Source organism: Vombatus ursinus, unplaced genomic scaffold, assembly GCF_900497805.2.
Source record: "Vombatus ursinus unplaced genomic scaffold, bare-nosed wombat genome assembly UNPS02010548.1, whole genome shotgun sequence".
Lineage (NCBI taxonomy): Eukaryota > Metazoa > Chordata > Mammalia > Diprotodontia > Vombatidae > Vombatus > Vombatus ursinus.
The window spans coordinates 15,136,061-15,163,348 of record NW_020950326.1 but is presented as its reverse complement, the minus strand read 5'-3'; the positions used below and the strand labels follow the sequence as shown (position 1 = coordinate 15,163,348).

Below are 27,288 nucleotides of genomic sequence, written 5' to 3'. Positions count from 1 at the left end.
ATTTGAACTCAGGTCCTCCTGACTCCAAGGTTGGAGCTTTATCCACTGTGCCACCTAGCTGTCCCTTCATAAGCATTCTTACATGGGCCCTTGTACTAGATTCCTAACTTCTTTTTTGGTCTTTTCCCCTTTTAATCCATCCTTCAGACAGCTGCCAAAAAAAGATCTTCCTGAAGCACTATGTCACACCTTGATTTTACAAACCTCCTTCCCTGTTGACTATAGGATGAAATACAAAATCCTGAATCTGACATTCAAGGACCTTCATAATCTGGTGCAGCCTGTGTCTCCATCTTTATTTTATACTATTCCCTTCTACACTCTTGATATTGTAGCCAAAATGGACTACTATTTGTTCCCTGATCTTGTTTTGCACACTCTCTCACTTTTGTGCCTGCACACACCCTTTGTCCCGAATAAACTCTGTCCGTATCTCTGCCTACTCAACTCCTCTTCTTCCTTCAAGGATCAGCTCATGTACCACCTCCCCCAGGAAGCCTTCCCTTACTGTATCTCAATACCAGTGGAAAGGGATTTCTCCCTCCTCAGATCATATAGTCCTTTGCCCTTATTGCAGTCTACCTTGTATGGTATTTGGATAAACGATCTTTCTCCTCTATTACCTTATAAAATCCTTGAGGGGGTGGATTTTGACTTTGTATACCCAATGCCAAGCACAGTGGCTTGCACGTAGTAAAAGGAGGAAGGAAAGAAGAAAGGAGGGAAAGAAACAAGCCATCAAGCATTTATTAAATGCTTACTCTTTACCAGGCACTGTGCTAAGCACTGAGGATATATATAAAAGTAAAAAGAAATTGCAGTCACCCTCAGGGAGCTTACATTTTAATGTGACAAAGTAACACACAAAAGTGAGCCAAGAAGGTGGGAGGAGAGATGGAGGTAGAGGGAGATGAAGGATTTTTTTTAATTAAAGAAAGGACTCTGGTTTTTAATAGTTTTGATTATTAAAAAGCTTAAGCCTACAGTGTAAATAATTAAAAAATAATCATCTAATGTTCCATAATTAAACTGTACATAGCCTATCTTGGTACAAAGAAGCCTGGGAGGTGAGTTTGCAGTCCATCGCAATCAATCCCAGGAGAGTAGGGAGTCAGACTTCCTTTGGCCTTTAAGTTCTGTTCATCTAAGGTGTGTGTGTGTGTGTGTGTCTCTCTCCCTGGAAAGGGGACATGGTTTTAAAGCACAAAAGTTAATAGCAAAGCTGGGAGGGGAATGAAATGGGGCCTTCTGCAAAATAGAGGCCCCAGGAGCTCAACAATGGGAGAAGGGGTCTGGCCTGGTGGAGAGAGAGATTCCAGAGTTAGAAGGTTTCGGGGTGGTCGGATGTTCCAGGACAAGGAGGCCTTGGGGCAGAGGGAAGTTCTAGGAAGAGACAGCGGCCGAGGCATGGTTTTGAAGTCTAGAAGTCAGGAACAGAGCGGAAGGGGGTGATTTAATGAATAATAAATACACACTTAATATATGCGTTTGTTGAATTGAAATAGGTGGCTGGGAAGAGCCAGTTATCAGGTAGGCTTTCCTAGAGTTGGGGAAGGGAGGATGAACTATGAACAGAGATAGAGAGGTAAGAAGGCGTGGGCAGAAGATGGTGAATGGAGGGGAAGGAAGTAGTGAGAAGTAAAGCTGGAAAGATTAGTTAGGCCTGGATTATGGAGGGTCTTCAAATGCCAGCCTGAAGATCTTGGATTTTATGCTCAGGGGAAAGAACACTGACTCTAGAGCCAGAGGAACTGGGTTCAAATTCTGCCTCTCATACCTGATACCTTGGGTAAGACCTTTGCCTCAGTTTTCTCATATGGCAAATGAGGATGTTGGATGTCATGGTCTCTCCATGGATCTCCAACTGCAGATCTCCATAGATATAGATATCTAGCTCTATTCAGGTAGAGACCACCTAGTCTAACACTGTCATGCATCTATAGAGATACATTTATATACCTGTATATAATGTAGCTATGTATATGTTTTTCAATTGTGTCTGACTCTTCATGACCCCATTTGGGGTTTTCTTGGCAAAGATACTGGAGTGGTTTGCCATTTCCTTCTCTGGCTCATTTTACAGATGAGGAAACTGAGGCAAACAGAGGTTAAATGACTTTCCCAGGGTCCTCCAGTTAGTAAGTATCTGAGGCTAGATTTGAACTCAGGTCTTCCTGACTCCAGTCTAGGTACTCTATCCACTGCGCCACCTAGCTGCCCCTAGATATAGATATGTAGATGCAGATTTATAATTCTTTAGGCCAGTGGTTCCCAATTTTTTTGTTCTTCAAACTGCTTTCAACAACAATAACAAATGTGAATTCCCAGGGTCATTTAATATATTACTCACAATATTCTTTGCAATTATTTACTGCTTAAGGTGACATTAGAGGATTTTTAGCACAAACCTCTAAATGGTGATGACTGCTATAGACAAGGTTTTGGAGCAAGAGAGTGACATGATGAAAGTGGCTTATTTTAGCATGTGGTTAGGACAGATTAGACAGAGGAGAGACTAGAGGTGGGAGGGAAGCCAGCTGGGAGGCCAGAACGGGAGTGATGAAAGCCAGAAATCCAGTGGTGGTAGTGGGATTGGGAGGCAAGAGAATTTAAAAGTGCCTGACCAGTTAAATTTGGGAGGTTAGGGACAGAGTGGTGGGAAAGATGAGGTTTTGATGGGGAAGTGATGATACTATTAATGGAAACAGGGAAGTTGATAGGGGAACATGTTTGGAGGAGATCCTGGACAGGGAAGAGAGCTGAGGACCAAATGTTGAAGAGCGTGCTTAGCTGTGCACCATCAGACACTCGTATGGTGACTCAGAGAAAGAAACAGAGAAGGGACAATCAGAAGTAGAAGCAGAATTTGGAGAGCATAGCATCATGGAAGCCAAAGGAACAGTTTCAATGAGGGGCTGGTTAAAGCTATCAAATGGGAGGTCATGGACTAGGTAGAGGTCTCCTAACTCTTACCCTGAGGCCCTTCCCATGATACCTTATAACTATGGAGTTTTGGTGAGGTAAATAACCCTGCTTCATGGCAGGGACTATTCTTAGAAAAACTACAAGAATCCATGTCAAATGTAACATATACTTAAAATAAACCAAACTCTATATTACAAGGATTACACTGTCATAAACAATCTTTATTTTCTGTTCTTTGTATAACGAAATATCCTTGTTTGTTGTTATTTGTCTACTTCAGAGTAATTAAAAAAATAATTAAAAAAAGATTGGGGAAAAAAGAACAACTACATAACCAAGAACCCTGTTTTTAAATTGCTCTAGTGCAGTGGTTCTCAAACTTTTTGGTCTTGGAACCCTTTAGGATACTCTTTTTTTTTTTTTTTTTTTTTTTGGCTAGGCAGTGGGGTTAAGTGACTTGCCCAGGGTCACACAGCTAGTAAGTGTTATGTGTGTGAGGCCAGATTTGAATTCAGGTCCTCCTGAATCCAGGGCCGATGCTCTGTCCACTGGGCCACCTAGCTGCCCCCCTTTAGGATACTCTTAAAAATTATCAAGAATCCTCCCCCACAAAGTTTTTGTATGGATTATATCTATAAGTATTTACTATATTAGAAATTAAAATGTCTTAGTATTATTATGAAAATAGTTTTGACCTTGCAGGCCCCCAGAAGAGTCTTAGGGACCCCAAGAAGCTCCTCGACCACACTTTGAGAACTGCTGTTCTAGCAGAATGAGTAGTCTCCGTCTCCCATTTCTTTAGGAGAACCAAGATGGAGACATCTCTTACCCCGCCTGTCTACCCTAGAACTCTCAAATCCTCTCATGGAAGCACCCAGGGCTCCTTAGCAGAAACCTAAATGGAAATGCCCCCTTTTTTCCTTTATTCTCAGCATTTCCCGCCACAATTCTCAGTATCTTCCCATAAAACTTTGATGGAGGTTTCCTTCCCCTACTAATGGCACCTAGGCCAGTCTCCCTCCCAGTGTGTGGGGGCTGACTGACTGAGTTATGAGATTTGATCAGAGCTCAGATGTCTCACCAAAATGGAGATGAGTGGAAGGGAAGGAGTGAGTACATGGGGGGAGTAGTATTGCCAGGGCCCTAGGAAGAGGAATGGCCTTGACCTTAGCACTTATATATAGGCCAAACTACATCATGGTTCACTCTCTGGTTTCTCCTACAGCAGCCCATATTTACTGCCATGTAACTTAAGATCATCTAACTGTCCAGACGCAGTCATTTTATGGTGGATAATGGAGAGGAACTGTTAAATTACTAAAAAGTCCTTATTTGAAGGCTTGGAATTCGGGATTGTTTAGATTGGAGGAGGAAAAATTTGGGGACGACATGATCTTTTGGGGCATAGGCAATCAGCTGTTTGTAGTCAGTCGGCATTTTTCTAAGTGCTGGAGTAACAAAGTAAAAAACAGTCTTCCTGCCTTCAAGGAGACAACATGGAAACATGTAATGGGGAGACATGTTAAAAAAAATTAGGTACATACAAGGTACATACAGAATAAATGGATGGTCATTTCAGAGAGAAGAAAAGGCCTCCTGTAGAAGAATGAGAGAGAAGAGATGGGATGAGGTTAGGTACAAAGAGCTTTTAGAGCCCAAGGGGTGTTAATATTCCCTAAACCCACTGCTCCTGAGCCCCCTTCCCCAAAGATCTTGTAGCAAAGAATAGATACTCTCCTGTCTGTTTTGAAGAGTAGGACATGGCCTTAGGCCTCATACCTTCCCTTAACTGTCTCTAAAAGGGAGAAATTAAAAAAAACATAATTCTGCAAAGAGAAAGTCATTAGTCATGGGGATCATTTGCAGCCCCTCTCTGCCTGCCAAGAGAGAGGCCAGGCCCAGTGATGGTGGGATGGGCATCTGGGATCTTGAGTAAATCACTGAGGCTTCAGTAATCTCCATTACACCTACCTCCTGGGAGTATTTGGGGGTTCAAATTAGATCATGGATGTGAAAGTACTTAAGAAACTTACACTTGTAAAGTGGTGCATTATATTTTTAAAAGGTAACAATATTCAAAATTTAGCCAGGAGATAAATGGAAGGGGATGGGGAAGAGTGTGAGGAACAGGAGTACCCCCTGGGAAGAAGGCCAGTTTTCTTTGCTTCTCAAGGAGAGCCAAGCAGCTTCTCAGACTCCTGTACTGAATTTGTTATTCCTCAGCCTCTCAATCCCCCTGTCCAGCAGTTCCATGACCTCTTGTCCCTTGTCACATGCAAGTCAAATCACTGACTTAAAATAAGTGGGCCTTACCTCTAAGGGTAGAGAAGGGGTTTGGGATCTTGGATGTATTTCTGGAGTGGAGTCATGAATTTTGGGAGAAAATTATGCCTTTATTTTCAATAACCTTTAGTTTTCTTTGCAATCTTACAATTTTATTTTATGCATTTAAAAACTTTTTTTCCTTTCTGACAAGGGATCCATAGGTTTGTCCAGACTGGCAGAAGTTCTATGACGCAAAAATGATTAGGAATTCTTGGTTTAGGAAAAAAAAAAAGGAATCCTTGGTTTAGATGTTTTAACTGCACTGGATGTTGTACACAGCAGTAGCATCTCATGGCGTTTTGATCTTTCTTTAGTGCTTATTACATGCAAAGCACTGGGAATGTTACTTGTGTCAGGAAGACCCTGTTAAAGGTATTTAGTTCCTCTGGGTGAGTCATTCAAGGCCCTCCCATCCTTTCAAGGATTGCTTAGGCTGTAAGTACTATGCTTTTGGCCCTCCATCATCTACAGATGGGAGGACCTGTGTGGTGAAGAATTGACTGCTAAGGAAAAGGTACTCTTGAGATGAAGTCCTGATTTCTTTGCTAGTTAAATGATTTAAGCACAGGAGGGGAGGAAGCTGGTGAAGTCTTTCTGGAGCTCTTATTTGAGAGTCAAGCACGGCCAACCTTACAAATAGGTGGAGCAGGCAGTTGTCTGGATGGTAGGATTTGAAGGTGCCCTCACTGTGCCTGAAATGCATCTATTAGCGATTCCTTCCTTCCTATGAAACGTTGTCTTGTCCAGACTCCTTTAAAATGCCAGCACTCCTGGGGAGTAAGTAATAAGTTACAGCCCTGACATCTAGGTTGGATAAGTTTCTAAGATTGTTTTCCTTCCAAAAGGTGGGGCCCTGGCAAAGCATTAGAACACTGGGATTTTGTAGGGGATGGATGGTTGAAAGCAGGGATAAGAAATGCATCTTCAGGGGCAGCTAGGTGGCGCAATGGATAGACCACCGGCCCTGAAGTCAGGAGGACCTGAGTTCAAATGTGACCTCAGACCAAACACTTGACACATACTAGCTGTGTGACCTTGGGCAAGTCACTTAACCCCAATTGCCTTACCAAAAAAAACCCAAAAAAACAAACAAAAAAAAGAAATGCATCTTCAGTTACAGCTTTCATACACTGCTTACAGGGGAGGCAAGGTGCACCAAAGACAACTTTTTTTTTGGGATAGAGACTGTACTCCCAGGTCAATAATAATAATAATCATAGCCAACATTTATGTAGGTACATACTTACGGCCAGGTGGCACAGTGGATAGAGCGCTGGGCCTGGAGTCAGGAAGATCTGAGTTCAAATCCAAACTCAGACATTTACTAGATGTGCGACTCTGGGCAAGTCACTTAACCTCTGTTTGCCTCAGTTTCCTCATCTGTAAAATGTAGATAATAATAACACCTATTTCCCAAGGTTATTGAAGGATAAAATGAGATAGAAATTGTAAAATGCTTAGCACAGTGCTTGATACTGAAGTGCTATGTTAATGTTAGATTATGGCTATTATTATTTACTATTTCATTTTATCCTCACAACAACCTTGGGATGTAGGTGCTATTATCCCCATTTTACAGATGAGGATACTGAGGCAAACAGAGGTAAAGTAACTTGCCCAGAGTCACACAGCTAATACATTCCTGTGACAGGATTCAAGTGTAGGTTTTCCCAACTAATTCTAGCACTCTGTTATTGTACCTCCTCTAGGACAACAGGCAAACAAAATAATATGTCTTCTTCTTGGCTGCTTGGTGCTAGAGTCACTTCAGGAGTTCTAGATGAGGTCTCCTCTAAGGCCTGGTTGGTCTTTGGAAGTTGCTTTCAACTCTTCCCCCATCCCCAGTCCCCTTCCTTCATAACCTCATGGCTCCCTGTGTGCAACAGTGATTATGTAGGTGTAGGGTATGGTAGATGCCCAGGGAGTCCTAGTGGCAGGACTTTTCAATAAAGCTAGAACACCTTCCCCATTCCGTTGGGCCGCCTAAGTTGTTTAACAGGCTTTGAGTGTGGGTGATGAACCACATTCCCCATGCCCCTGAAAGGAGACAGAAATACTTGATCCTGTGTGGCAGGGATAGGGATGAGGTTCGTGCAGAGCGGTTGTGGGCTTGGGAGGGACAGTGAGACAAGGGCTAAAGTTAGCTAAATGACTGCTCCTCGTGCATGCCAGTCCAAAGCTCTCCATCTACCACCTGGTATGTGTGTGTCTGTGTGTGTCTGTGTGTGTGTGTGAGTGACTCGGGGGGTGGTTATCTGAACTGTTCAGACATCATGGGCATAGGTTCAAGGGGCATAGAACATTTGGGGAATGTCAGAGTAGATGGAGACAGGACTATGTCAAGTGCGGTCTACGGGCAAATAATCTGGAAGAAGATGTGAGGATTAGGCACAAGACTCTTTGTGACCCTTCCTTTGGCATGAGGGCATACATCATTCACAGTTTTCCCCCTCATCCTGGCAGGGACCTTGTGGGTCTGACTCTGAGGGATTGGGTAGAGAGAGGTGGAATTGGTTCCCCTGGAAGGGAAGAAGTGGAGGGCTGGGGCACCTATTTATTTTCCTGGGTTACTAACAACTTGACAGGAAGTGAGGGGAGATTCTTTTTAGGTAGTATATCCAGCAGTGTGAACGCTACTCCATTAGTTCCCATAGAACTTGGTAAGCCCTTGAAAGATGAGACACTTTCCTCCCCTTTCCCCAAGCCCCCCAAGGATAAGGCCATTTCAGGGGCTTAGAATTCCCTGCTGTAAAACTCGGCTTGTGTTTGGGAGTCAGAACTTAAACGTAAATTAGTGTTAGCGTGATTTGGTGGAAAGATCATTAGAGTAGAAATCAGGAGACTTTGATCCTACTGACAAAATTTGATCCCTACTGACTTATCTGAGGCTTGGTTTCCGCATTTGTAAGAATTCAGCCAGTCATTCAGCAAATGTTTATTAATTAAACACCTGCTGTGTGTAGAACATGGTTAAGAAATTGAAAGAAAAAGAGGGATTTCACCCCCTAAATATATTTTGTTGATGTTCTTTGTCCCTTTCAAAGAAGTTGAGAATTTTCATCGGAAACCTCCTTATTTGATAATGCAACCCCAGAGTTCTGCTTCCTTTCCCCAATTAGGTGCCATAACATTCTTCTTCTATCTGTTCTTTCTGACTGTGGGCAGAGCAACCTCTAAATAGCTAGGCTCCTAGTCAAACCCCACACTTTGGTTCCCCAAAATGGCAAGTCTTCATGACTATAAGGAACTGGAGCAAATATTTACTTAGCAAGAAGATCGTCACAGGGGCTTAGCTCTTCAGGGTTACTTAACTCAAAAGAGAAGATGACTTATTTTCTGTTTACTTAACTGAGAAGACAATACAAAATCTATTCCACAATCATTTATGACCCCCGTCCAGATTAAATCCTCACTTAAGACAAGAAGGAACAATTAAGCAAAAGAAAAAAAAGTCCTCCAGAAACTTGGTCTCATTCAATGATGTACATAGTATTCTGGCTTAGTAGTCCCTCACCTCTCTGGCATCAGGGAGAAAGTATGTGTCTTTATCTCTTTTTCTGGATCTTCATTGCTCAGAGTTGTTCCTTTAAGTGGTCTTTTCATTTACATTGTTCTATCATGGTGTATATTGTTCTCTTGATTTTGTTTATAGCATGATAGATTTTTAGACAGAAGGGAATTTAGAAGTCATCCAGTCCAACCTACTTATTTTACCGAGAAGGAACCAGAGACTCTTAAAGGTTAAGTGACTTGTCTAAGGTCACATAGGTTTTAAGCAGCAGAGCTAGGATTTGAACCCAGGTCCCATGACTCCAAATCTGGCACGCTTTCCATGACACTGCCTCACATTGCCTTACTTCACTCTGCATCAGTTCATACAAGTCTTCCCAGAGAATCCAGTCCAAGTTTAGCTAAGAGAGATTGTCTGTCATCATGGAGTTTGCAGCATAGATAAGACATAATTATAAACTTCAGATGCAAGTCACAAAATTTGAGAATATGAAAGAACCTTAGAGGCCATCTTAGTCCGAGCCATAACAAGAAAGGAATCTCCACTAAAATATGCCAGACAAGTGATGGTCTAGCTTCTGCTTGAAGATCTCGAAAGAGTGGGTGGAACCTATCACCCTTCCAGGCAGCCCAGTCCTCTTTTGAACAGCTTAATTGTTAGGAAGTTATTTTTTTGACATCTTGCCTAAATTTTCTTTTTGCAGCTTCCACCCATTACTACAGTAATAATAATGTTCTTGACCCCATCAGGGATTTTCTTGGCAAAGAAACTGGAGTGGTTTGCTATTGCCTTCTCTAGCTTATTTTATAGATGAGGAAACTGAGGCAAACAGGGTTAAGTGACTTGCCCAGGGTCCCATAACAAGTAAGTGCCTGAGACCAGATTTGAACTCAGGAACATGAGTCTTCCCCGACTCCAAGCTTGGCACTCTCTATCCACTGTGCCACCCAGCTGCCCTAATAATAATAAAAGCTAACATTTATATAGTGCTTACTGTGTGCCAGGTACTGTGCTAAGCACTTTACAATTATTATCTTATTTGACCTTCATAAGAAGTAGGTAATATTATTATTCCTATTTTACAAATGAGGAAACTGAGGCAAACAGAGGTTAAGTGACTTGCTCAGGGTCATACAGCTAGTAAGTATCTGAGGCCAGATTTGAACTCAGGTCCTCCTCACTCCATGGCTGGTGCCCTATCCACTTCACCCCTTAGCTGCCCCCTGATGTTCCTTATGCCCTGCCACACACACACACCATTGCTTCTTCAACATGCTGGATGCAGTCGAAGATCCCCAGTTTTAGGAATATATCAGTGAGAAGGAGAGGGACAGGGATTTGGAAGACTGCAAAGGGCATCAGAGAGATTACTAAGCTTAGAGGGTCTAAGAGATTCATTTGGAGGAGAGTGTAGAGAGCCTCCTTCCTTTATTTGCTAAAACAAAGGTTACCTCCCACGTGTTCTCAGACTTCCAGGCATTTCTTCTTAATGCCACTAAACCATTTAAACCAGCAGTTCTTAATATGGGGCCCACAAACTTGTTCAAAAAAATTTTTATAACTACGTATCAATATAATAGATTTCCTTTATAATCTTATGTGACCCTAGATAAGTCACTTAATTCCTGTTTGCCTCAGTTTCCTCATTTATAAAAGGGGGTTACTAATTGCCCGTACCTACCAGGGTTGTTGTGGGGATCAGATGAAATAGCAATTGTAAAGTGCTTAGCACAGTGCCTAGCACCTAATAAGAGCTATATAAATGTTAGTTATTACTATAACTCTATTTTATGCATTTTAAACATTATTCTGAGAAAGGGTCCATGGATTTTTCCAGACTGGCAGAGGAGGGGTCCATGACACAGAAAAGATTAAAAACTCTTGCTGTAAGCCCAAGAGTCACTCATTAGCTGGAGATCAGTGACGTAGCTTGTTAAGGGTTCATGCCACATAGGACTCAGGTCTGCTTAGGAAAAGTGTCCGTGTCATTGGTGTTAGAAAGTGATGAATCAGGCCTACTACCTCTTTTCTTTGTGCTACTGGAAATCTTCCTCCTTGTGTGAAGGAACCCCTATCCTGCGGTACATTAGTTAGAGATGGGTTCATTGGGCAAGAAGCAAAGGGCTAGGCAGGTTTTTGGACTTTGATTGGGAGCTGGGGAGGGTCAAGGCCCCCTTTAAACATCCTTTGAAGAGCCTACCTGAGAGTGCAAGCTAAGCCTGGAGACTTATCGCCAGGTGTTTGGCTTTGACCCTCGAGATAACTGGGAGCCAGCTCTGGGTGAATGAGGAAGGGGAGAGAGAAGAGGCCTTGGAGTTTTGGATTTGGCTCCTCCCCTCTTGCCTCATCCAGATTGTTTCAGGGTGCTAGGCTGATCGCAGAATGTTGGCCGCCTTGGTCCTGAGCTACTCTTGGGCAGCTAGCTCTCTAGATAAGCTAGACTTAACTCCATGGGCACTCTAGGGAGTAGAGGGGTGTTTTGTGAAGGACAGCATCCTCCATTTAGATGCTCAGGTTTTACTGAGAATACAGCTGGCTGTATTGTTTACTGCCCTGCTTGGAGTTGGGGGTTGAATGCAATCACCTCATGGCCAGGGAGAGATGGATGAGTTGACTTGAAGGGGGCCCATTGGGGGAGTGTATTCCAGTGAAATGGTTGCAGCTGGCCCTGCTTTGGACTTTCCGGGGAATCTCCAGGCTGGGTTTCCTTGCACATCTGTTTCCTGCTGACAGAAGATCTTTGTTCACAGGCACAAGGGGACCGTGACGGGCCCTGGTACAGGCCAGCTAGGCTCCCCCCTCCTCGTGAGCTCAGTGTGAGGCAGCAGTGTGCCCCTTCAGGGTGTCTAGGAGTGAAGCCACCACGGGGTTGGGAAGCCATTGTGTTGGAGGCATTACTTGGGGGTGGCCTTCTGTGTAGTCATAACAGTTGACATTCTGTAGTGCTTTTAAGATTTGCTAAATACTTTGTGTACATTATGTCATCTGAGCTCCCAACAACCCTGTCAGTTAGGTATAACAGATATTATTGTTTCCATTTTATAGATAAAGAAGAAAGTGGCCACTTGAATCCCATTTAATAGGGCGGGAGTTAGGGTATAGTGTGGGGGGAACCTAGCTCACTGTTTTTCCAAGTTGAGCATCTTTATCTGACACATAGAAAAGCAAGACCTGAGGATACAGAAGAAGGTCAGAGGAGAAGGAAAGAGGAACAGGGGCTGAGCATGGGATAATGGAGGAGAGGATGTGGGGAAACCAGAGAGAGGGAAAATGATTTGGAAGAATTTCTGTGCATTTGAAATCAGACTAAGCACATGTAAGTGTTGGACAAAATACAGGTAAATCAGTATCTCCGGATTTTGGATCAGTCTAGTGGTGCAGACTCTGGGTCCCAGGCGTGGCAGTGGTAGTCATTCAATCGATCTCTGAACTCTGGCGAGGCCAGCCAGTGCCTCCCAGGGCCTGAGCTAGCCTTGTGGATCCTGTGACTAGGATACTGTAGAATGCTTTCATCTTCAAGTAGATTCGACTATGGAATGATAGCTCACACTTGCATAACACTTTGCAAAATACTTTGCAAAATACTTGTCTACAAACAACTCTATCAGGTAGGTAGTAAAAATCGTAGCCTCTCCATCTTATAGTTAAGGAGACTGAGGCCTTAGGAACTGAAGTGAATTTGCCCTTGGTCATACAACTGGCATGCACTGGAATCAGACTCAATCCAGATCTCCTGGCTGCAAGTCTATTGTTATTATTTTTTTTCTTCTTAAATATTTCTGTTTATTGTTTTTTGTTTTCACTGCCTTTTATTTTGGGGTCATTTTCCATCCCTTCACCCTTCCCTACCAATCAGCCATCCCTTCTAACAAAGATTAGAAAAGAAAGAGGGAAAAAAAAAGTTCAGCAAAACTTAATGAACACATTGCCCATGTCTGATAGTATGTGCAATATTCTACACCCATAGTCCCCTAACTCTGCAATGGAAGGAAGGAAATAAATTTTCTCTAGGTAACGGTAAGGGTAAATGCTTATCCAGCGTAAGGCTTGCTCATTATAAGCACATGGTGTTCCATTCCTCTCTCTACCTTCCTTACCCCCTTCCCCATAACATCCTATAAAGTAAGTAGCGCAGTTTGATTATCCTAGTTCTAGAAATGAGGGACCTGAGGCATAGGTTAATGATTTGCTGAAGGTCCCATAGTTGGAGGATGGAAAAGCCATGCCTTCTAATTTCAGATCCATTGCTGTCCATCTATTCAGATCCATCCACGCTTGACTGTGCTTTAACAACAACAACCAAAACAATAATACTCCCTTGCATTTATGCTTTATAGTTTTTCAGGCTTGTCCCATCTCATTGAGCCTCACAGCAACCATGTAGGCAGACTGGGTATGATTATCCCCATTTTATAGATGAGATGAACTAAGTTTCCTAAGGTCCTGTGGCCAGAAATGGGTGGCACTGGGATTGGGACTCAAATCTAGTGAACTTGGAACCTAGGGCCCTTCCTTCCATGCACACTGTCCCTTGGACATGCCATGGACATTCTTGTCTCTGTGTCATTGCTCAGTACAACTCCCTGCTCCTGGAGTGACCCCTGATTCACATTCTACCTATCTTGCCATATCATAATCTCTTCACTCTGTGAACCCTTCCTTGACCTTTAGTGATATCTGTGAACTTCCTCTGTATTTATTGTCACATATTAAAGGCAGTGGATAGAGGTCTGGGCCTGGGGTCAGGAAGACCTGAGTTCAAATGTGACCTCAGACTCTTATTAGATGTGTGACCCTGGTAAATCATTTAACCTCTGTTTGCCCCAGTTTCCTCATAGGTAAAATGGGAATCATAATAGCACCTACCTTGAAGATCTGTGAGGATCAAGTGAGATAGTATTTGTAAAAAATACTTAGCATGGTGCCTGGCACATAGTAGGCACTATGTAAATGCTTAATTCCTTCCTCCTCTTCCTGTGGCACTTTGTTATACACTCCCTTGTGTAATCCTTTGTAATTCTGTTTTCTTGTGTGTGCCTTGTGCTCCTTGAGGATGAGGTCCGGGGCTTATATTTCATTTGTATACCCCATAGTACTTACCCCAGTGCTGAGCACATAGTAGGTTTTTAATAAAGACTGACTGAATGAATAAATAGGAATTGGGGGAGGGGCATGAATCTGCTCCTCTACATGCGGAGGTTTTGATCAAGAGTTTGTGTTTGTCATTGCAGACGGAAGGGACCAGGCTGCAAAAGGATCTGCGCACCTACTTGGCATCTGTCAAAGGTAAGGTAGGATTTTCCATGGGTGCATTTTCCTCGAGCAGAGCAAGGGGCAGAGTTTTCCATGACCATCTCTACAGCCTGTGTCTTGGCAATGACTGGGGCCCAGGTGTCTTCTCTGATTTTTTCTGATGGATGGATGAAGGGACTTGGGCACCTTGGTTTAGGTATATTTGGCTCAGGTCAGGGTTGTTTTTAATCCTGATGCTAATCTGGGAGGACAGCCTGAAAGCGATGGCATAGTAGGAATTGCCTCCAGGTTTGTGTTTATATTGGATCCTCTAAGAAGTATCAGCCAGGGTGTACAAATGAACATGCCTTTGACAGGCCAGGGCCTAAAGGGTCCTGGTTAGGCAACCCTATCTGATCCTTATTCTATTTTGGTGGGAACCATAACTAGGGCTGATTGCAGCTAGAAGCCAGGGCCTCTAATGGGTGGAATCAGAAGGAATCTGAGGAAGTGGGAAAAGGTTTGAGGTTGGTGGGCAGGAAGAGCCCCTAATTCTTCCCCTTTCTCCCTGTGGATTCTGCATTGAGCTCTTCTGTGTCCCTTTCAGCAATGCATGAAGCCTCTAAGAAGCTAACGGAGTGTCTGCAAGAGGTGTATGAACCAGACTGGCCCGGGAGAGAGGAGACAAACAAAATAGCGGAAGTAAGATTGTGGTCTGGGGCTGGGAGCAGGGGAGTGGAGACCAGGGGAGAAAGGAAATGATTTTTAAAAATGGTGATTGATGGTCAGGAAGTGTCCAGCCTGGCATGAAGATAGAGTTACAGGGCTCAGTCATCTTGGTCGGTGAGAGAGAAGTATCTGGTCATGTCTTTATTCCCCTATCAGTGGAAGCATATTTATTCCCACACTTTCCTTTTTGTTCTTTCCTCTGAAAGGTTGGGGGAGGAAGAACAAATTAAGAATAAAAAGTAAAACCTGGTCAAGAATGAAATGTGGTAAGAACATTGGATTGGAAGTCCAGATATCTCAGTTCTAGGTCTGCCCCACTCCAGTAACTCGTTGTGTGACTGTGGGCAAGTCATTGCACTTCTTTGCCTCAGTTTCCTCATTTGTCAAATAAGAGGTTTAGACTAGATGGTCTCTAAGGTCCCTTTTAATATAGTTCTTTGGTAGTGGTGGAATTTGCTATAATTTAAAATGTGCAGATTTGGAACCTCAGCTTTACCAGCTTCCTCTCTGTAAAGTGAGAGTGTTCCATGATTTCTTGGGTCCCTTTCAGCACTGATTCTATATGTATGAGTATGTAATTTTAAGTGCCTAAGTATATAAAATAAGTTATAAAATAAGGGGATTGGACTCAATGGTCTATAAGAGTCTAGCTCTAAATAAAATTCAGACTTGATTAAATGCAAATGTTATCTAAAACCAATGAGGCCTTCCTATTTCATAGGCTTAGAAATCACCCCCATGGTTGATTCCCTTTAGCCAATCATAAGCCCAGATCATCTCTTTCTAGATGTGGTTGGTGAAAAAAAGAAGGGGAATTGTTTTCAGAGGAATCAGTGATGCTTTTGTTTTATCCCAACTGCCAACTCGACATTACAGTTTTAAACTGTCGTCATTCTTGATTTTAACTTGGATGTTACTGCTCCAATGGTTGGCTTTGGATCCCAGGGTCCTTCAGAGCAGTTAGAATTTTCATTCATTAGGGATCTTTGCACTTTTGTGTTACTAGATCTAATTTGCTTTTGTTGCTATTGTTCCTGCTAGTTTTAACTAAATTGAAATCACTAATATCTACTAATAAATGGTAATGTTTTTGACTTTCTACAATGGTATTTGAACTGAACAGATTTGACATTTCTGCAAAAGGATTCAGACTTAAGCACTTAAAAATCAAAGTACAGGGTTTTACTCAAATTTAAGCTATCATAGAAGTACAAATGAGACCCCATGTCATGAATTTGCTAATTGCTCTTTCCTGTTGCATTTTTAGCTAAAATATAAAATCATTGTAGAAGTAGTGTGATATCATGGAAAGAGTACTGGAGCTAGTAGACCTGGGTAAGATTCCCAGATCTTGAATACCACACTCACTAGCTATGTAACTCTTGGCAATTCACTTTATCTCTCTGACCCTCAGTTTCCTCATCTGTAAAATGGGGAAGATCCATGTTAGAGGATTACAGGGTAATTAAACATGTACTACTACCTTATAGAGTGGTTGCGAAGACGGTGCTTTGTAGACCTTAAAGCATGATATAAATGAGAGTTTTTATTACAGAAACCTAGAGCAAACATGTCTGTGTGTGCATTTGTTTTTCTAGTACAACCATGCTGAATCCTGACCCCCATCTGTTACCCTCTCTCCAGTCTCTACTATGTGTCAGATGGGTAGCTAGGGCTGAGAATACTGTCTGGGTCTCTTACCATATTATAGCTGGAAGGGACCTTACAAAATCATCTAGTCTGACTTGTTTAGTTGTGGGAAATTCTTTCCACCATGCCATGATGCATGTTGAAATTAATTAAATCTTTTCTCAATGGGCATGGTGGAGCACACCTGTAATTTCTGCTACGGGGGAGGCTGAGGTTGGCTTATTGTTTTAGCTTGGGAGTTCTTAGCTGTTTGGGTGCCCACTCTAAGTTCAGTCTCAATATGGTGACACTCCTTCCCCCTTATAAAGGCGTGGGTGGCAAACCAGGTAGTCTAAGGAAGGGCCAAGGTCGGAAATGTAGCAAGTCGAATCTTCATGCTGATCGGTAGTGGGATCATGCTCCTAAGATGCCACTTGTCTTCTAGCCTGTGAGATGAAGACTCATTCTCTCTCCCCCTTCCCCAGTGAAATCTCTCTCTTACATTTAATTCAACCTTAGAAATATTTCTCTGTTAGATTGCAAGGTCCTTGAGGGGATGCTTCAGTCTTATTCATCTTTGTTTATCCCTCAGATCCTAACACATGCTTCAACTTACTTCCTCGCTTGAAAAAGCCTATGATTTCACCAGCATCTATATTCCCTCTATTGTAGATTTCAGGCCCTGTATATCTCAGTCGATGTCATCTTTATGATTAGCTGTAGTTAGAAAACAGCATCATTCGATGGCCAGCTTAGTGGTCCTTGGATGGCAGACAACCATCTCCTCACAGGGCCCATATTTGAAGCCTTTCCATCGTGGTTGGATCTGGACAATCTTGTTTATAATCTTCAAGAGCCCAGACCCATCTCCATCACGTGATGAGCCTTTGAAGGACTTTAGTGATGAATTTATACATAACAAGATCGTAATAAACGTCTGTTAAATTGATGGGACCTCAGTAAGGGTGACTAAGTCGGTGAAAAAAAGAGGCAATAGGAAGTGGGGAAAATAAACTGAAAGGAGAAAAATTAGGAGAAGAAATACTTCAGGACTATAGATTTAGAGCTGGAAGGGGATCTTAGATCCCGTTTTGTCCAAACCTTTCAATTTAAAGATGAAGAAATTGAGATCAAGTGATGTGAAATGACTTGCCCAAAGCATTAGAGGTAGGATTTGATCCCAGTGCCACTGCCTTGGAAGTTGTATTTCTTTTCTTTGTCTACCATGCCTCCTAAAATCAAGACTATTTAACATCTGACCTTAAAAGCCACAAGAAATGATACAACATAGTCTGAGTGAACAGTAATAGCATGCGTAATTGATTTAAGGTTTGTCAAGGGCTTTCCATATACTGTTTCACCTGATCCTCACAACAATACTGGGAGATGGGTACCATTAGTCCCATCTTATAGGTGAGAAAACTGAGTCTCAGAGACATTAAATGACTTGCCCCAAGGTCACATGTCAGATGTAAGATTTGAACCCAGGTCTCTCCTGCCTCCAAATCCAGTCTTTCCATTGTACTATGTTGCTTTTCTAACTGTGGCCCATCTTGCTAGGTTATTCCTTAGTTACAACCCTGAGGAAAATCCATGTGACCTCTTATAAGAGGTCTTCCAGAGAGGAAAAAAAAAAGACAGAAAAGTCAGAGGAATTTGGGCAGTCAGAAGTCTTTTCCTTAAGGTAGTCTAAATATGAAAATGGAGAAGGCAAGAGGGCAGACTGGCTGACCCAGCAGCATGAGAGGCCCCAAGGGCTGATTCTTCATTCACTGAAGGCATTTAGAGGCAGAGAAAGGGAAACCACAGAGAAGAAAATACAAGCCCAGGGATCAGAGCTAGGGAGATGGGGTGGGGCTGTGAGGCTGAGTAAAGGAGTAAAGGGGAGTGGAGCACATGGTATGTCTGATCAACCTCCTATTAAGAGGGGGCGCTCCTAACAACCCTTCTTTGATCTGCCTCCATGAACAGAAGAGTCAAACCTGGATGGAGAGTGAAGAAGGGTAGTTAGAGGGGTCACCAGCAAGTCTCATGCCTGAAATCCTACCATAGGAAATTCATTCATAATTTCGGTCTTGAAGGGTTTTCCAGCTTCAGGAATCCTTGACTATCCTTGCAGATACCCTTGGCAGAGACAGAAAAGTGGCAGCTGAAAGCCGAGCTATGGGGGAATAGAACACAGGAGGTGGGATCTTGGGACTGGAACATCATTAAAATCAGGAAATAGGTACTGCTAGGGGGAGCTAGGGAGTGACAAAGAATCTTTATAATTTTGTGGCTTTCTCCCCTCCTTTTTCCCCACCTCTCAGCTCCATTGTGTAAGCACCAAAGGCAAATGGTGCTCTTAAACCAAATGAGAGAATATGGGCTGAGAGTGGTACATTATGCCTTGCAACCAGTGGGAAAGCCAAACACGGAGGCTGCATGCTTACACGAAGCAGAGTTGGGGATGGAACAGCCCCTTTCTTGGTTATCCAGAGAAGGCTTTCCAGAAAAGCTGGAATTTCTGGAGCTATCAGTTGAGAGGGTAAGATCGAGGAGGCTGTTGCCTTCAAAGATCTTGCCCTGCCAAAGCTCTTGCCACTGTGCAATTTCTAGGTTGGCAGTCATTCTTTTAGAGGAATATGTGTAGTGCCTAGTATGGCTAGTTTTGGGCTTGGGGAGATCCAGAGACTTGGGTTCTAGTCTTGGCTCAGCCACTGACTTGATGTGTGACCTTAGTCAAGTCACCTAACTTGTCTGACCTTCAGTTTTCTCACTTTCTAAAAAGGAGAGAAGCTTGGGAGAGCAACTGGGAGAGGATTTAAGATAAAAAATATAAAAGCAAAAATCACTATGAAAATTACTATGATGATTATAATATTCACCTCTCAAAGGTTTTATTTTCTTTTTCCAGGCTGGAACTTATCTTCTCCATCTTCCCAAATAGTATTCATCCTTCAAGTGCCATCTCCTTTGTGATGTCTTCCCTGATTACTCTAGTCCACACTCATCTCTCCTTTCTCTGAACTCAGATTATTCTACTTCTAGCTAAACCATACACAGATCAACCCTTGAATATAAGTAAAGTCAACTAGCATTTATTAAGCACGTGCTGTGTTCCTGGCAATGTGTCCTCTACAGAAGGCACTAACCTGAGAGACGGGAACTCTGGGGTCCATTTTCTTTTAAAAATAAATTTTTTATTGACATCTTTGTTTTTATGTCACCAAATTTCCTCCCTTTGATTCCTTCCCCCTCCTCAGAGAAGCCATCCTATATAACAAAGAATTTAAAAAAAAAAAAAGAGGAAGAGTAAAAAAAAATCAGTAAAAGCAGTCAGTATATGGGAAAAAATGTAATAATATAGGCAATATCCTATATCTGTGATCCATTTTCTTTCATTTTAAAGTTTTATTTTAAATACATTTTTATTGATGTCTTCTGTTTTTTTACATCACCAAAAACTTCCCCAGTGTTATTCTCCCTCCTGATCCCAGAGAGCCTTCCCATATAATGTTTTTTTAAAGAAAAATTTAAAAAAAGAAGAAAAGAAAACCCCGCAGCCATTAGCAATATGTCAGAAAAGTCTCAAAATATATGCAATGTGCCACACACATGGACTTCCTACCTCTGCAAAGGGATGTAATAGGAATTTCTTCTCAAAGCTCTTCTTTCTAGCTATTGTTGTTCTTTGGAATTTTGTTAATGTTTACTTTTTTTGGGTGGTTCTTTCAATTTGCATTGTTGTAGTCATTTTGTTTTCAGTCTTTCCCCAGCTCACAGAAGTCTACCCCTTTTGGACCTTAGTTTCTTCAACTGTAAAATAAGTTATCTCCCCCTACCTATCCCACCGTAGGCCCACTGGGATTAATAAAAATACTAATTGTGTATATTTTTCAAATCACTTTTAGCTAATTATAATAAAATATAATAAATATAACATAAAATAAATATAATAAAATATAAAATAAAATATAATAAAATAATTTTTAAAATGTATTTACATACCATAAGTGATTTTCATGACCAGGGTGGTAGTGGGAAGTTGGCAATGTGTATATTCTGACCACTTCAGTGTATATGTGCATATTACAGAACAATGACCTGCTATGGATGGATTACCATCAGAAACTGGTGGACCAGGCGCTTCTGACCATGGACACTTATCTAGGCCAGTTTCCTGACATCAAAGTAAGAAGCCCACCTTGATCTGAAATTGCTGTTGTTTCTGGAGGCTGGGGTGGGGAGATTGGGAAAAGGAAAAATGAACCAGCTTTGCAGGTAATCTCATTGGCCCACCAGAGGTTGCCTTTCCTCCAGCTTGAAAACATGAAGCCTGAAAGGGCCCTGTTTTTGCCTCTTCCCACCATTGGATGAAGGTTGCCAGGTGCTATATGGGGCTCTCTGTTCCAGGTGCACTTAGGTTCCTGATAACTTAGCTGAAAAGGGAGGGAAGGAACATGTGGTTTATGATATTTGGGGTGGGGGCAAGGTGGACAAGGATAGTCCAAATGAGAAAGTTGGTTCTCCTTCTTTAATTAGTAACTTGGCCTTGAAGGGGTGGGTGGGGGATCAGATATTATTGGGAAACTATGGTAGAGCAACTCCGAGAATTAAAAGAGCTGGGCTTGAATGGGAGAGGAGACAGGGAGCCTGTACCACTACCTTTAGCCTGGGATTGAAAATTAGCTCAGGCCAAAGATCTGAAGGAAATAAAAGGAGGTGCACCAGGAAGAATTCTAATCGAATTGTAAATATGTACTTTAACTTAGGTTGTCTGCTTTTCTACCTTCTCTAACATCTGTTTTCCTTACCTCCTCATTTTTCTTCTTTTGCTTTTTTCATCTTTTATTTCTTTCTTCCTTCTCTTTTCTTTCCCTCTTTTGTGCTCTCTTGCTTTCTTCTTTCTCTGCTCTTCTCTCTTCTCACTCTTTTGTGTTTTTCTTTTCTGTTTTCCTATCTCTTTTCCTCCTGCTTTTCCTCTCTTTCCTTTTCTCCCTTTATTTCTTCTCTTCCCTTTCTCCCTTTCTTTTTTCTTTTCCCCTCCTCTTTCCCTCATTTTCTTTTCTCTCTTTTCCTTCTTTCCCCTCCTTTTCCCCTTCTTCCTTTTCCATCTTTTTTCTTCTCTTTTCCCCTTCTCTTTTCTTCTTCCTTTTCTCCCTCTTTCCTCTCTAATCAGTCTTTTTTTTCTTTCTCTTCTCTGTTCTCTTATGTGCTCTCTCTTTTCTTTTTCTCTTTCTTCCCCTCCTCCAAATTCCATCATCATTGTTGGTTATGAATGAACCAAGTTACACATAGATGTGTGTTCTCTGTCTTCAGGGAACTCATCTTCTTGGGTGGTCAAGATTATTACGTGCAGACATATTTATAACAGCCATGAGGCAGAAATTTTTTTAAACAATGAGGCCAATACATTCACATCAAGTTTCACATCCCTTGCAAGTTTCTAAAGGTATCAGTGCACTGAGTGATGCAAGGGGCCTAGGAGAAGTTAGGAATTTGTGTAAAGAGGAGGCATCATCATCGTTCATTCAGTTAGGCTAGCAGGACTTCCTGGAAGAAGGGCAATTTTAAGAATTATTTGGTCTTGTTTCTATGGGTTTTTAAGTATATGCCTTTTTCAATGGGTTGTGCCTGGGTCTTTCAGTTTGGGAGTAGTAGAGGGTCAGTGTCCTGGTATACTTTGAGAATGAAAAATATTGGAGCTTTGAACTCAGCTGGCTTTCTGGGCTTTTGGGGTGTGTGTGTATGTGTGTGTGTGTGTGTTGGGAATTGAGACAGGAAATGGAGGTGCTGTCTCAGAGAAAAGCCTATTAACTAGTTTAGAGAGTAGATTGGATTCTCTGCAGGGTGAGTGGGGGTGAGGGCGGAGATGAGGAGTAAAGGTAGTATTCATTCATCTCCCCCTCATATTCTAGTATTGGCTTCCTTAGCCTAATCAGTATAGTTGAAGTGATTATGTTAGCACAGACCTTATTTCTTTGAAGGTCTATTCTATACCATTGGTTATCTCTCTCCATACATTTTTTAACATTAAATTACATTTTTTTTATTAAGAAAAATTTATTTTCTCTTCTTCCAGCCTTTCCTCATTAGAAAACAACAACAACAACAATAAAACCCTTATAACAAATATGAAAACAAAAAAAATCCCAAATTGGCTATATCCAAAAATATATCTCATTTACACTTTGATTCCATTATCTCTCTTTCTTTCTGCCTGTTTCTCTCTCTGTCTCTGTCTGTCTTTGTCACTCACTCACACTTCCCTACATTCTCACATTATCTCTCTCAGTGGGTAGGCCTAGTATGGGTTCCTTGGACCTTTCAGTGACTATGTCTGAGCCCAGCCTTTCACCTTAGCCTCAGACTCTAGAAATGATTCAAGTTAATAGGACTATATCAGCCTATGTTGGCTAACTATTGGGATCATGGTAATTCAGGGGATCATGAATTCTCTGATTATAAAGGCTGAGTCATCGTCAGAGTTCCTTTGCATCTCTGAAGACACTGCTTTGTTTGTGTTAATTAGATTAGTGATTATAGCATGGACTTCATATGGTCAAGTTCATGGAACAGATTCCCTTTAGTCTAACTGGCGGGCCCCTCCCCCCCCCCCCCCCCCCCCCCAACCAGTCCTGGATCAAAGTGCTTTCTTCACAAATGATTTGTGAGTGAAGTGGACTAATATGCCTCATGTTTGGGATGACCCAGCTATACTTCCTACTAAATGGTACCAGTGACCCAGCCCTTCTCTTGAGCTTCTCATACCTCAAACCTAAGAGGCTGTAGTTCTTAGAGGCCTTGGCACTAGTGAGCACTAGAGCCCAGGTGGTATCCCTGTTTTGGAGGAAACTGGGGAGAATTCCCATTCTGCAGTTTTATCACAGAGCTTGCCTACCTTGTAACTTTACATTGAGCTCTGGTTCACTAGATCTGTCACTGGGACAAATCCAGTGGGGTGACCCCAGAGTGACACTTTGCCAGGACTCACCCAGAGTCTAGGAATGCTTCTGTGGAAGTGGAGGTGGCATAACTATCTTTCTAAGAAAATCTGATCACCCAAATCTCAGGCTTGGGGGTGGATGGAATGACCTGTTGGCAAACTTGTGATTTAAACAACGGGCTTGCAAAACCTCCCCAGAATTCAGTCATTCAATGATTGTGAGTTTTTACTGAGTACCTGCTATATGTGGTACTGAACACTAGGAGTGATACAAGAGGACAAGGCATGCCTGTAGCCTACCCTCAAGGATCTTATGAAGAAGGTTGGGGAGACAAATCATAGATAAATGAAACAACAATGATTCCATACACGTGTGTGTGTGTGTGTGTGTGTGTATTTATAGGTGTTAAGTTGGGTGTTAGAAGCACTCAGTGAAATAGGAATTAATTCAAAGAAGTGAGATCTGTGAATTATTCATCAGAGGAGTTTTCATGAAGAGGTGGGTAGGAGTTGTATGAGTCAGTCAGTAAGCATTTATTAAATGCCTACTGTGTGCCAGGCACTGTGCTAAGTGCTGGTGGTTCAAAGAAAGGCAAAAATAATCCATGTCCTCAAGGAGCTCACATTCTAATTGGGGAGATGACACATAAACAACCATATACATTGAAACTCTATGTAGTGTAAGTGGAAGATGATCTCGGAGTGAAGGAACTAGAGAGATGAAGGAGAGAACCTGGAGACTGGAAAGGCTTCCTGTAGGAGGTAAGATCTGAGCTGGGTCTTGAAAGAAGCCAGGGAAGTCGAGTCAGAAGGGAGGAGAGAGATCATTCCAGACATGGGGAATGACCAGTGAAAAAACAGGGATCCAGGTGGTAGAGTCCTGAAAGATGGGTAGATTTTAGATGGGTGGAGAGGAAGAGTATTCCACGAGCCTGGGAAACACAAGTAAAAGCACTGAGGTGGGAATGCATTCCCATTTGTGGGGGAACATGATAGGAAGGGGTCTGATTGGTAACGAATTGGTCACCCTTGTAGAGCACAAACCTTAAGGAAGAAGGTCAATGGGCTTTTGGTGTAGATCTGTAGACTTCCTCGCCCGGGGAAGAACGTCCTTTAGAACTGGCTGGTGTCCTGGAGGCTACAAGGTTCTTTTGTCATTCCCTGCTAGATTTTTCTTTTCTCTCACCTTGTGCTCCCTCCGCAGTCTCGAATCGCTAAGCGTGGGAGGAAATTGGTGGACTATGACAGTGCCCGCCATCATTACGAGTCTCTTCAGACTGCCAAAAAGAAGGACGAAGCCAAAATTGCCAAGGTATGAGCCAAGGGGGCTGGGGGTGTGGGTGCAGTTGGAGGTGGGACAAGGTGGGGGACCAGTGGGCATTGAATTGACAAGTTGGGGTGTTGTACCTCCTTCCCCTCCTGTAACTAATGAAGTAACCCAGAAAGAGAAGTGTATTCTTTTCTGTAACGAGTGGAAGAGGATTGGTGGACTTGCCCCAAGGTTTTCTGGGCCCTGTGGTGAGAGGGGAAGTGCTGATTTGGCCTCCTCAAGAGAAGTCTTTCCTTCTCTATTAAATCCTCATCCAATTGTAATAGCTGTCTGAACTTTTCCAAAATGTTTTCACATTCATTCCCTCATTTGATTCTCAAAACAAGCCTGTTCAGTAGATGGGTATTTTTATCCCCATTCGAAAGGTGAGGAAAATGAAGTCCTGAGAGGACGTGATATGCCCAAAGCCTTCCAGCTTCTGAGTGGCAGAGGCAGGTTTAGAATCTGGGTCTCCTAACCCCCCAGTCTCTGAGAAATTCGGACCTTTTAATCTTATACTGGGTTAAGAGTAAATGGTGCCCTCGCTCCCCAGCCCCGATGGTTGGGGGTTCTGTCCCTCCTCCCCTCCCCCATGCTGCTTCTCCTTCTCTCTGGCAGCATCTTCTCCCATTCCCTTTTTGAGAGAATGCCCAGCTTGACTCCTGATTCACCATCCCCTTGATCCCCTCCTCTGAAGTGACTTTCCTGAATAAGAGCAGTGACCCAGGGCTCCAGTTTCACTGAACCAGATGCCACCCCCCGCCCCACCCCTGGGCATCAGCCCATGGTGCCCTGCCCTCTGTCCTGAGAGAAATTCTGTCTTGGTGATTTGATACTGCCCTTTATGGAACTCTGAATCGACCCTTCCTCCGGACTGGGCAGACCTGTGGAAGTCTGCACTGGGAGTTTCTCCTATGAGGTGGGGCTGGAGGCAAAGATTCACTCAGTAATGCGTCCCCTCCCTCAGCTCTGGGGTGGTCCCCGGTTCTCCTCCACTCTTAACAGCTCTTGTGTTTGGCTTTGTCTAGCTGGAGTTCTTCATGACCCCCTCCCCACGCCAAGGTCTTAATCGTCCACTAAGCTGGGCATTCTCTGTTTGGCTGGGGGTTCGGGGTGGCCGGTGGAGATAACTGTCTGTAACTGCATTGTGTTTGGATCTGTGTGTCTAAAATCCGTGTTTCTGTCTCTTTTTTCTCTCTCCCTCACCCTTTTGTTTTTTCTCCCTCTCCTTTTTTTTGCCTTGACCTTGCTTCCCACCATGCCCCACTCCCTCCATGCCCTCCACTCTCCTTACTCCCTGACCCCTCAGCCTGTCTCGCTGCTTGAGAAAGCTGCTCCCCAGTGGTGCCAAGGGAAACTGCAGGCTCATCTCGTAGCTCAAACTAACCTGCTCCGAAATCAGGTGATGGCTTCCTAACCTTGCTTGAATTGCCTTCTGGCTGCCCTTTCCCTGTCTTTTTCTCTAAGGCCCCATATCTCTAGCTCTTGCATTCTCTATCCTGCCCTCCTCAAACAGATACCTTAGGGCTCTGGAGGCTGTGATCTCATCTGCCTCCCTTCCTCTGAGACACTCTAGGTTAGGAGACTTGCCCTATGTCACACAGTCAATCAGAGGCCAGACTTGACTCCCAGGCTAGGCTCTTCCCAGGGTACAATTCTCCCTGCTAACCTTGGCCTATTAAAAAAAAATGTTCTCAATACTAAACTGAGACAGTTGGCTTACCATTAGAGCCTGCTTGTCTTTTTCCACTCAACCTGGCAATCCTAATTCCATGGGTGGTTTCCTGCTCTGCCCTCTCCTTCCCTAAAATCTCAGTCCTCCCTGCCCCATAGGTCCCTTTCAACTTTTAAGTGTCTGTGATTCAAGGACTCTGAGTCAATTTGGGGAATCTACAGAGATTGACAGGTGAACTTTCAAATAAGCATTTATTGAACACCACCTGTGTGCTCAGTACTATACTAAGTGCTTGAGGGCTTGGAGTGGGGGAGAAGGGATTAGACAGAGAAAGAGAAGATAAAGTTCTTGCCCCAGTGAGCGTTTTTTTACAGATGCAAGGCTAATCAACATCAAATAAGTAGAGAGTAGTGCACCATCCCTTGTGAGGTTGTGTGTGGGGTTTAGATTGGAAGTGCTCTAGGAGTTCAGAGAAATTAAGATCGGTTTGCTCTGAGGCAGTGTTGGAAGGAGGACCTGGGCACGACCATAAAAGAGGATAGACTGTGTAAGCTGCTTGACCAAAAGCTTTCGAAAGTGAGCAGAGCACAAAAATCCTTTGAATCTCAGAGTATTGGCAGAGGTTTTTCTGGCCAAGTTGCCGTCCCCCTTCCATGACCCACACTGTTTCTTGGTCACTTACTCCTGGATATTTAAAAAAAAAAAAATCCTTGAAACAAAGAGACATCATTAACAGATTGCCTCAACCATTGATTTAATTATTTCCCCCCAGATTGCTCACTTAGTAATTTGGGATTTAGCATTGCCGGGAACCCAGAAATGTCAGGGTACAGGGCGGTATCTGTCTGGAATGAATTCACCCAAGCCAACGCTTCTTCTAGTCAAATGGCAAAGTTTATTGTAATGCCAGTAAGGCAGGTGAAGGTCTTAGGGAACTAATGAGGATGAGGGTGATGCTTATGTACAAAAGCTATAGTGAAAGGATCTAAGGTTGGGTTAAGCAGTGGTAAGTAGTCTAGGTTGGG

General features: G+C 42.9%; 1 protein-coding gene across 4 annotated transcripts in view; it reads left to right on the top strand.

Moving 5' to 3' along the window:
- Window positions 1–27,288, top strand: part of BIN1 (bridging integrator 1) — a 137,676-nt gene that overhangs the window by 70,116 nt on the left and 40,272 nt on the right. For all 4 annotated transcript variants that reach the window (XM_027854669.1, XM_027854672.1, XM_027854671.1 and 1 more), the window contains exons 3-6: window positions 13,993–14,047; window positions 14,601–14,695; window positions 20,429–20,524; window positions 24,484–24,591. In XM_027854669.1, coding sequence (XP_027710470.1) covers window positions 13,993–14,047; window positions 14,601–14,695; window positions 20,429–20,524; window positions 24,484–24,591 — 354 coding nt within the window. The remainder of the gene's footprint in view (window positions 1–13,992; window positions 14,048–14,600; window positions 14,696–20,428; window positions 20,525–24,483; window positions 24,592–27,288) is intronic.